The sequence below is a fragment of the Dermacentor silvarum genome, chromosome 5 (genome assembly GCF_013339745.2).
Source record: "Dermacentor silvarum isolate Dsil-2018 chromosome 5, BIME_Dsil_1.4, whole genome shotgun sequence".
Lineage (NCBI taxonomy): Eukaryota > Metazoa > Arthropoda > Arachnida > Ixodida > Ixodidae > Dermacentor > Dermacentor silvarum.
The window spans coordinates 92,167,728-92,178,774 of record NC_051158.1 but is presented as its reverse complement, the minus strand read 5'-3'; the positions used below and the strand labels follow the sequence as shown (position 1 = coordinate 92,178,774).

The 11,047-nt window shown below is 46.0% G+C and overlaps 1 protein-coding gene and 1 non-coding gene across 2 annotated transcripts; both read right to left on the bottom strand.

The window, feature by feature from the left end:
• Nucleotides 1-2,968: 2,968 nt before the first annotated feature.
• LOC119453594 (uncharacterized) lies at nucleotides 2,969-9,997 on the bottom strand. Its single transcript, XM_037715647.2, has 6 exons — nucleotides 9,782-9,997; nucleotides 9,402-9,495; nucleotides 9,175-9,280; nucleotides 5,905-6,109; nucleotides 4,111-4,301; nucleotides 2,969-3,215 (listed from the first exon to the last, which is right to left on the bottom strand). The coding sequence occupies exons 1-6, from the start codon at nucleotides 9,924-9,926 to the stop codon at nucleotides 3,156-3,158; spliced, it is 801 nt and encodes a 266-aa protein (XP_037571575.1). The 5' UTR covers nucleotides 9,927-9,997; the 3' UTR covers nucleotides 2,969-3,155.
• A 588-nt stretch (nucleotides 9,998-10,585) lies between these two features.
• Trnai-uau (transfer RNA isoleucine (anticodon UAU)) lies at nucleotides 10,586-10,677 on the bottom strand. Its single transcript is given in 2 exon segments — nucleotides 10,586-10,621; nucleotides 10,640-10,677. It is a non-coding gene; the product is annotated as a tRNA-Ile (tRNA).
• Nucleotides 10,678-11,047: the final 370 nt, after the last annotated feature.

The following is an 11,047-nucleotide window of genomic DNA, read 5'->3' as shown; positions in this document are numbered from 1 at the left end:
GAATACGAAACCATTACCGCTTCTACCTTGCTTCTGTGTGATCAGCTGTCGGAAATGCAACTGAGTTTTCGCTAACACACTGTGCTCCAATCATGCTAGATTGAATCATGTGGATTGAAGACGTGTGCAATAGTTGGCTGCAAAAATAGTGACTAGCATGTTAAGGAATAGAATGAATCTGTGTGGCCAAGTTCGCCGACCGCTGCTGCAACTGTCCGAACTTACGTGTTACCGGCACTTCATGGTGTACGGCTTTCCTTGAGGATACAGAAATTTGCTCATCCGCCAGCCTTGTATCGCTAACCTTCAAAGAAAGAGCTTCATCCCCAGAATTGCGGCAAGAGTGAGTACCACTCGTTAAACAATGACAAAGGGAACAGCGCCGCTTCCTGTCATAGTAAGTTTCGCGCACGTTATCTATACACATCTGTCCCAAAGGCAGGAAAATTTACGCCCACTCTATCGCCGACGTATTAAGAATAAGTGAATGGGCGCTCACTTGAATATGTGCGCACTGTATACGCACAGTAAATGACGGACTACACCTATGGCGCACGAATGGTCGAAGCTGAATGTTTCGTGACGGTCCACAAGAGTAAGCGAGTTACTAGCTGAAATATATATTTGCTACAAGGTATTACAATGTACAAAACGGCTACGTTTCAAGCCTTGTGCGCAGCAAGAACAAATCTATCGGATTCGGAACTGAACACACCCGCGAGCAATTAGGCAGAAAATAATCAGATAGTGGCCACACCGAGGAACTTCACTGAGTAAGAAACTGACAAGCCACTGCTTCAAAATATTTGCCGAATAAAGAACAAAGAGCAAAACACACTAATCCTGACTGAATTCATAATCGGAAAGCTCGGATAGCTTGGAATACATATTTAGCCCCGCTTTTAGAACAAGCAGCATCTTGCTCCATTTGGACATAGCTTAATCAGCTCCGAAAGCGCTTTTGCATGTTCTCTGAAGCTGTGATCAAAGCTTAGTGTCGTCCACCTAGTCACCGTCTGCGACATCTCCGAAAACAGAGGTTTTCTAAGCCGCGCCGGCGTTATACACTTCCATTGTAAACAAGGAGGCAACGGAGGCAGTTGAGGCAAGCAATGGACCCGTCACCACGTGATCAAACATGGCAGCGCGCCGCGAAAAGGGTCAATTGCTAATTTATAGATCTGTAAACTTCATGTACTATCCAGGTTTCTTGGAAATTTTGCACTGCTAGGAACTTTTCCACAATAAAACTGATGGTCTTAATAAAAAAATCTGCTTCCTACAGCTGGTAGACTTAAGCATTTTTAAATGCAACAAGCTTCATCAAATTCTCATTAAGAATCATCTATATAAGAGCCTGAAAGTTCCTGAAATTGTAACAAAAGGGTTAATAAATGCTTATAATTCCATTCCTATGTTCTGCACATGCCTAATTAAAGTGAAGTTTCAGTTGTTTTTGTTTTATGCAGTTGGTTAAATTGAAGTATAGGTGTCCTGTGGTTTAACTACTTGTACAGAGGTCAACACACTTGTTTAGAACACACTCGCGTGGGCCAAAGCGGCAACGAAAGCTTAGGCCGACCACCAGGTCGAGAGAAATCAATGGAAACTGTAAATGTAGTCATGCAAACTCGCATACAGCCGATTTTGTGCCACATGTCACCAGATTCGCCAGCGCACTCCTGCAATGGTTCGCGCGTTCTAGAGATGCGTGTTGCCCTCTGTACTATCAGTGCAAGTTCAAATGCGAACAAATCTAGAATTATCAAAACGACTAGAAGGCATCTTTACACTTTCAAGTTCGCCTGCGTTTGTAACAGTTGCACGATTTACGCCTCAAAACATCCAGTATTTACTCTATTCTAGCGCGACCTCTATTGTAAAGCGTATCAGACTTTCACAGCCAGAAACAAAAAATGCAATGTACCTCGATTACCTGCCGTGGTAGCATAGTTGCTACAGCGTTTCACTGCTAAGCCCGAGGGCACGGGATCGAATCCCAGCTGCATTTCAATGGGAGTGAATTGCTAAAATGCCTGTGTACCGTGCAATGGCTGTGCGTAAAGAACCCTAGGTAGACTAAATTAATCTGGAGTCTCCCAATACAGCGTGCCGCATAACCATATCATGGTTTTGGCGTGCAACACCCCAGAATTCATCGATTTTGATACCTTAAGCCCTCTTTCGTGCCACACAAATTATCCCAAATCCTAATCACATATGGCCAAACTATTCTTAAAGACCACAGTTGCTAACGTGTTTTACTTCCAGAATAAACTTGCTCCAGCTTGTACTGTACCAGGAACAAAACCAGCCCCTCCATGGCATTGCTCGAAAATGGGAAGTACCGTTGACGAGCTGTCGTTAGCAATGTTTTACCAGAAACGCATGGATGAATGAATAGAGCTATAAGTAGTACATCACAGCGACACGTGGACTGGATTGTTACAGAAATTATTAATGCCAAAGATAGCTTGTTACTGCAGTTCTGACTTCATAAATCCAACGCACGTAATCTCTCCGAATCTGAATAGGAGCACGATATGGGCCCGCCAAATGTACCATTAGAAATTCAGTAGAGTGCTTGCATGTCACATTCCCATGTACTACTGGGGAATCTCGTTAATACAATCTTCACGGGAACCATAAAACAAAGCATATCGAAAGTCGTATCATCCAACCAAATCGTATTATCGGGAAAAGAAAAAGAAACGTATTATTCAGAATCGTATCAACGAGGTTCCACTGTAATTACACTTCAGCCATGTTCAGGTCAGTTCTTTTCCTGTTTGCTTTTCAATTTAGTATGTTGATGGTAGTACATGCTCTCACAAAAAACACAAGCGACTGTAAAGGCCATCTGCATTCACAACTACAGGACACAGGTCCAGCAATGCCCAAAGTGTGCCAAGGCAGCCACAAGGGTGTAAGAAGCCCAAATTCAAGCAAACGCCAACCAAATACTTCACTTTTAATGCTCAAACAAGTCAAAATCTTTCTCAAAAGTGTGCATAGAAAGGAGGCAGAATGACTGGTGCACTTCTCTAAACAACAAACACTGTTTAATGCCCCTTGACAAAAATGAAAAGACCAGCTGTCCTCGACGGCTGGCCGGTGGCACAGGGTGGTGATCGCAAAAGCAGGCCAAGCGGGCACTACGTCGTCTTGCAAATTTCATCTGCCAGCCGCTGCAGAACGGACAAGAGGGCGTTTCCCTGGGCAAAAGAAAAGGTTGCAAAACTGGACTCAGTCAACAAGCAGATGGACTAACGTGTGCTGAAATATGAGCCAACACTCACTCAACACCCACACCCATTCACTCACCAATATCTGTACAGGCTACGTACTCGCTCACATTCCTACTTGCACACACTCACTTGCATTAATCACTTCCAATCACACTTACTGGCACCCACCCACTCCCGCTCATACTCACATCCACTCATACATACTCACATACAGGTGTGGATAAAAGCAATAGGAACATGGGAGCTGTGACCGCTCCCATGGTTTGAGACCAGGCTAGTTCCATGACACAGCGGTGGTCTTTGTCCTTGTCCCAGTGTTCGCTGTAATTCACAGTGCTAGAAGCCATTTGAATTGGACTTCTATGACCACTGGCTTGTGCACCAAAGTAATCCAATTTCTTGCGTCCCCTTCAGGCTGCCAGAGGTCACTGGGACGCAGTCTGACCACAGCTGCAGTGTCCCAATTACTTTCGTCCGCAACTGTGCATTCACGCTCGCCGACAATGGCTCACTTTGATACACACGTCCATCCAAAATCACCGTCACTGACTTCCGTTCGTACTCACCTTGACTGGCACTCACTCCTGTTCACACTCGCATACACTCATCGGTGCTCAACCCCCTTCACACTCACGTTCACTCACACCCTTTGTCACTCACTACACGCTTCATCTCACACCTGAGAAATTAGTGTGGGGAAAGCATGCATCATTGTGCTCATGAGTGAGTATGTCGGCATATGCAAATTTCCCAAAATTTCCAGGTTTTCCCGGTTGGTAGACACCCCGATTTGGGTGCCAGCTCTCCTGTTTTAATTCAAAACTCCTCGACAGTGTCCAACACAAGGTGGGCATTTTCTCACCTGAGTCTCAACTGTGCGGCTCACTTTCTCCAATGTATCGTTTCCTGCCTCGACTGCCTTGAGGAGGCGCTCCTCGAAAGTCAGCTCTCGGCGGATGCGCCGCCGCGCAGCCGAGTTGAGGTGGGAGGCGAGTGGGGTGGGCATCGACTGCAGCGCTCGGGCCACGCCTCCTTCCACGGGTTCATAGACCTCTGTAGAAGCAAAACGACAGCGGCGCTGAAGTAGCCTCCTAGAAGCCATTAACTTATCACGACAGCAGGAGTCATATTAACAGCCCTGCCAACCTTAAGATGCAAAAAATACTACCCTTTAAGCCAATAAATTACAGTGGAACTTCTTTAAACAGAAGCTTAAGGGACCAGAGAAATAAGTTTTGTTTATCAGGAGTTCCATTTACCTAGAGATAGCGCTGAAGGGTACACAAAATGCTCTTTTTTGAGAATGGCAGATACGTTATTGGTAACAGCAGATAATAATAGGTGTAGCAGATTTGAGTATAATACTGCTTGCAACGTTTTGACTTGCATACAGCTGCTGACTACAGCTAGGAGCACAAAATGCAATGGCAAGAAACATTTTTAAAAAGCCGCCTTAGTGAGGCCAACCACTCTCGAAGTCACCAATAACTTTGACCTTTGTCTGCGCTAGAACAAAAACGGACAGAAAAGAAACAAAACTTACAAAAGTACCGACACATCAGATACATGTGGTTACATATGATTCAGGTAGGTTTACACACTCATCCTTGGTTAGAGAAATAGGACAGCTGACTTGCAAACACACCTGTGGGTGCTTTTTAAAGTGATATGTTTTGTGATAAGTCGATCTCTCTGGTATGCCGACTCTTGTGAACGTCCTGTCCATTCTTCTCGCTGCTACATGATGAAAACTTGAATTGCCATGGCCCCTCAATCGCAGTACTCTGCAGTTCATTTAGCGGTGACTTCATGTAGCTAATTGCTGCGATTGCTTGACTAATGAAGTTTAACGTCCCAAAAGCGATACGAGAGATTTTTCTTCAAAATCAAACAAGCATATGAGACAGATACAGGCAAAGGAAGAACATATACTAACCACCAACATTAGTATCAAGGTATTCCTGATATGGCATGTCATACGGAACACTAACACACGCAAGAGCCGATAAGAGATTGAAGTACTTTTGCTGAAAGAGTTACTGACAGCTGGCTGAAAGATCAGCCTGTAAATCTTAAGCTTCTATTGTTTTGTTTTTTTTGGTGGTGAGCAGGTGCATGCGTAGCAACATGTGGCCAGATGGGAGATTAATGAGAGTGAAATCCAATGCGCCTGCAGGCATGCGTTGATACAACGACCACTCTAGCTTATACTTGATGCATCGCATGATAGCGGGATCATATAAAATCACACAACTTTCCAGCATGACATCTGAAATTTTAGTCTGACATGCCTCGATGCCACTGTCACTCATTAGGAAGTTTTACATTTTTTGCACCCAAAGTAAGGGGACACAAACTGCAGAGCGTGCAAAAGAATGCAAAAGGAGCACAAAATAATGCAAGCAGAGTGCAGGGCTTTGGGCATGCTATTCCTAAATCTTCCTATTGACATCTGCTCTACCTCTGCTCCCAGCGCCCTCACTATGAGAGACGCAGCGGTTGATGGAGCTGCAAACGAACTTCAGCAAGCCGAGGTCTTTTCCAGTGCACCTAAGCTTAGCTACAGGGGCATCTTCGTGCGCCAACTATCCCACAACAGCAAAACCTCCTCAAGACCACCGCCCCTGCGAGGTTTGAATGCGTGACCGAATCGCACCTGTTTCGACAAGGGTCTCGCCGTCTGCCGTGCTCTGGATGCTGGGGATGGAGTATCGCTGCTGGAGGAACTGGACGCGTGGCTGTGGCGAGGGCATCAGCACAGACAAGGTGCCGTCGATGTCCTTCATGACTGTGTCCATGAGCTTGTAGTAGGGCCAGATGAGGCCTTCGGGCACAGGGTCTCCCTCGCGCTCTTTCTTTTCCTGCCAACACACGGTTTCACACACGTTACTAGACTCGAGATTTACCACGACTTTAAGTGCGCCATCGCTACAGAACCACTACGCAACAACAGATAAGGCAGCACCCTTCACTTCGAGGCTCGTGCTGCACACGCTTAACTACAGTGTGTCGAGAAGCACAAGCCGAAATGCAACAAGCCAGAGACTGCGGACCACCTAGTTGCCCTCCAGTGCGCCAAAGTTATCTCACCTCCAAGAGAAGGCACGGCAATGCTGCACACACGTAATCATCTGCACCACCGCTACACATGTGTGGGTCACAGACTCCGTTCTCTACAACTTTACACCACAAGACAATGCTACCTTAATATCCTCTGGGTGTAACTGGCCACAAACTACTTTAATCAAACAGGTTACATCGGTAGATGTGCATTACTGATGGCACAAACCTCAGGAGAGATTGAAAAAGGTGACGGGGCAAGCGCTACCTTGCATTTACAAACAGGTGGAGTGATGTACTGTGATGGACAGCTTTTGAACTGGTAAAAGTTCTTGCCATATCCTCTTCAAATGCGAATTAGGTCTGTCTGCCAATAAAATTTGTTTCACCACATTACTTGCATCGTCAGAATTATGAAACATGAACAGCTCCAGAACAGATTGCGAAATTCAACTTACAATTCCTCAGCAAATTTTTGTCGTGCTTACGAAATGCGGACTGCAAGCGAGAACTCTCTACAGGAACATCAGACATGAGAACATTAGATATTTCTTGTCTAGCATACTTGGAATGCAGCCTATCCAGCCACTTCAAAAATATGCCTGATGCAAAACATAATGAAAAAGAGAATGAAAGAGGCAAACTAGCTACATGATGACATGCTGAAACTGAGAGCAAGCACCCAAGCTTCTAACTTCCAACTTGTTTACAGAAACACTTACATATATTATTGAAAGTTGCAGCACAGATTCAATCGGAAATGTTTCAAAATGTATGCGACACATTTCAAATGTCATTATTTTCATCAGTGCTTTTGATGTACTATCAGCGTCAAATGAAACTTGAACAGCGGAGCGCGTGGCGCAAGCATAAGTGAAGGTATAGTGCGTGCCGTCCATTCATCGCCATTGACAGGCGCGCACATCCAGTTTGACCGCACTGGCAGCTCCCACCCCTATAGTGAGATATCTTCACTTTTGTTCTGGTTCCTATATTTCAAAGGAAAAAAAAAAAAAAAGAAAACAGAAGCTAAAATACTGCAGTTTACGGCGAGTATTTTCGCACAGTTCGCCGAAAGCATAAGTGCTATCGGCATCAAATGGAACGCGAACGGCGGTACAAATTGCACCATCAGCATTAGATTCGAGCATGTGGTTTGCCGGCTTCTGCGCTACATTCATTCTTTCGATCGGCAAACTTGCACACCTCGGTATCGCTGGCAGCCGCGCGGCGCCCGGCGTGGGCATGCTGAATGCATTTGGCCCTTTGACTTTCGAACAAACGAGCGCAGTGTGGCCGAACCGGATGTGCGCGCCTGTCAAATGGTGATGACTGGACGGCGCGCACTATACCTTCACTTATGCTTGGGCCACGCGCTCCGCTGTTCAAGTTTCATTTGACGCTGATAGTACATGCTGGGAACACACAATTGTGCACACAGTGTCGGAGGGGCTACGAAACATGGTTCAGCAATTTCTCTTTGGCTTGTTTTCTTTCGTCTGTTCCACCCCGCACCGCCCATAATGAAATGCCAGAGAGAATGTCAGCATATAATGACTCTAGACAACAGGAAGCAGACACTATGGGTCGAAATAATGTTGACACAAACTTTGTACACCCATAGCGAAAAGTTCACTGAGCATGGAATCGGCAGCAAAATGTGAACATCCCCGCAGCCCTTAAATGTAGTTTGGTATTTATATAAGCTGACTGTCTGATTATTACTTGAACATTTTGCATACAGAAAGCCCAGCACACCAGACCACTTCTATTCATTTTGCATGAATGGCAAGTCCAGTTAGTTTAATTTTTCTTTATGCAGACCAGAAGATGCATATGGTTCCCCTGTGGCTCTCAACCATTAAAGAAGCAAGAATGGTTCGTGAAGGTAAACAGCACAGAAAGCAAATACAGACAAAGAAAGATGCACACCCCAAAGTATTCTTGCATCTAAATAATCAGTCTGCATTTGCTGTTTTTAGCACGTATCATGTCTCCAAAAAATTAATCATAATCAATCTTTACAGCCTTTCCTTTAACGCTGTGTGCCCTATACTTTCAGGTCACAAACGGCGTACGCATGTCAACATGACAGCGTTTTTGAAAGGTCAGCAGAATGCACATAGTTTTAAAGAAAGGAAGCGCTAACAAGGCAGATGACAATCATTGTTGTGGGACGTCACATTGCCTGCATTGTGAGGAAAGATCAAATAGACATGCAGGTGCATCAGGTTCTTTTGACAGCTTGTGAAGTCCCAAAGGATTGCTGAACAAGTACACTTGAATTTAAAAGAAAGCCAATGTTGGTTGCAGGAGCATATCTTCCTTATGAACTGTGCACAAACTCAGGATAGCCTACACGCGACTACAGGGACCACGTAATCACCTTTGTTCACCTCCAGCCCGTGCAGGGAAGCCAACCGGAACTATCTCTGGTTAATCTCCAAGCCTTTCTATGCATCCTTTCTCTCTTTACCACACCACGAGAGTACAACACAAATGCATAAGAATTTTTTTTTTTTACTTGAAGCCACAAGGAATACCTTTTCAAATGTTTACATGAATTACGAACTTTTATTCTGCAAAGACACGTGCTATTTCGCTGGCAGGCCAGTTCCAGTGGCCACAAAACAAATTATTGTTGACTCCATGCGTTTCACTTATGAACACTCTTAAGAAAAATCGTGTAATGGGGTGATCACTTTCGGGGATGTTACTTTTATAGGGGCATCCCCGAAAAAGCATCCTTAAACGTGACGATGAATCAAGAACCGACGCCCATTCAGACGCAAAGAAATTTCAGCGTCTGTACGCGAAAGCGAAGAAGGTTAGTTTCTGAAAGGACGACGCAAGGCGCCCTACTTACAATCTCCGCCTTTTCAACCCGGTACTTGGCCATGAGGTTGTTCCACTTCTTGCGCGCCTGGTCGGCCGACACGACGCCTCCGAGGCCGATTTCATCCAGGATTTGCCTGCGGAACAAGCACCGCGGTTCATCGAAAGGCGCAAACAGGCCAGCGCACCAATGTCACGCGCTGCGAAAAGGGGACGAACGAACAAGAGGGGGTAAAAAGAATCACAACAGCGACCTACTGGTACAACGCCTTGGTGGTGTTTCGTTTGCCATTGAAGAAGCGTCGCTTCTCGTGCCGAAGTAGGATGAACTGTTCGGTGACGGCGGGCGACCCTGAAGAGAGAGACAGACGCACACAGCGACGTCACGAGTTGTCGAGCACGTTCGGTTTCGAACGCAAGAATCAAATTTCGTGCGCTCGGATCCGCAGCCGTCTAAGCCGCTACCTAAGCAAGGCGAGACGCTCGCAAAGCTCGCAAGCCACATGCAAAGCGACTTTTTTTTCCCCCCGAAAGTTGCCCTGTCGGTTGCACGTAGCTAAAAATGGGAGGAAGGCGAGCCCTTGCAAATGGCGCCAAACGGTCGAGGACGGGCTCGGACCGGAGGGCTCGCTACTTACATTTCCTCTGTAGTGTGCTTTCGGTCGGGTCGTCGGCGAAACGTATCTCGTAGACCGTCGGCACCTCAACTTCGCCGTCGTGTGCGACCAGCGCCTGGTGGCTTGAGTAGTCTTCAGATACGGATTGGGCTATGATTTCCGCCATGATGGCCAACTTTCGTTCGGATTGCGCTCTTTGGCTCGGATCAGATTGGATAGGCTTAGGCTGTGGACAACGCGAGCGTGTGAGTGCGCAGAGCCTGCTGGGAAGCGTGACGTCACTCAAAGAGAGTACCGTGTCTTCCGCTATACAATAGCCATCTACCGCAAACGCGTTGACCGCGATTGAATGCATGCGCGGAAACTGGAATCGCTACTCATACGTACATGCTTTTGTGCCATCGTAATGGTTACATTCGCATCATGTATACCGTGTGATAGTCGTAATAACGCAAGTCACGCGTAAATCTTTCGGAGCGCGCACATTTCTTACGCGTCCAGAGCTTCTTAATATTTGCTTTATTTAATTGTCTGCGCAGGTTTGAAATTGCGGAGCGTTGTTTTCTGAGAATTAACCAAGACTGGACACAGTGAAGTGAGAACGACTCCTAATCGTGGAAATTAAGTAATAGAAGAGCGTTTCCGCGCAGCTTTACCAATGGAAACGATCATACAATGATGAAATGCGCGGATTGTGTTACAGCGAGACGATTTGAATTTTCTGGCAAAAAGTTAGAACCAATCTGGCAATATGTGAGGTAGAAGGTGCTGTTTCTGAATTTAGAAAATAAAAGAATGCTTTTGAATTGATGAAAAAAAAAAACATTCCCCAGGTGAGGCTCGAACTCACAACCCCGGCATAACTCACAAGTACTGTCTTATAAGTACCGTGCGCTAACCAATTGCGCCACTGGGGAGATGCTGACCGCCTTTCTAAAAGCCGTTATAAACTGGGATCCATCATTGCTCAAAGGACTGTGCGACCGTTAAATTATCTTCACCTTGCAGGAAATGCTGGCAGGTTTCTGCGTCCTTTCAGCTTCGACATTTCTGAGAGCGGAGTTTGTCTTATTACGTTCGATAAAACTTGTCTAATGGTCCTTGCACGCAGCGTTGTTTCCAAACAACGCTTTTGAACGCGTAAGATTTTTGACAAAATGCGTTCCCGGCTTTGCGCGCGGCAAAACTAGCGACGCGATTCCTTCGATGCAAGCCGCCTAGGGCCCATTCACACTTGCAACTAGGCGAGGTAAAGCGACCAGTCGCAAGCACGATCACAAGTAGTCG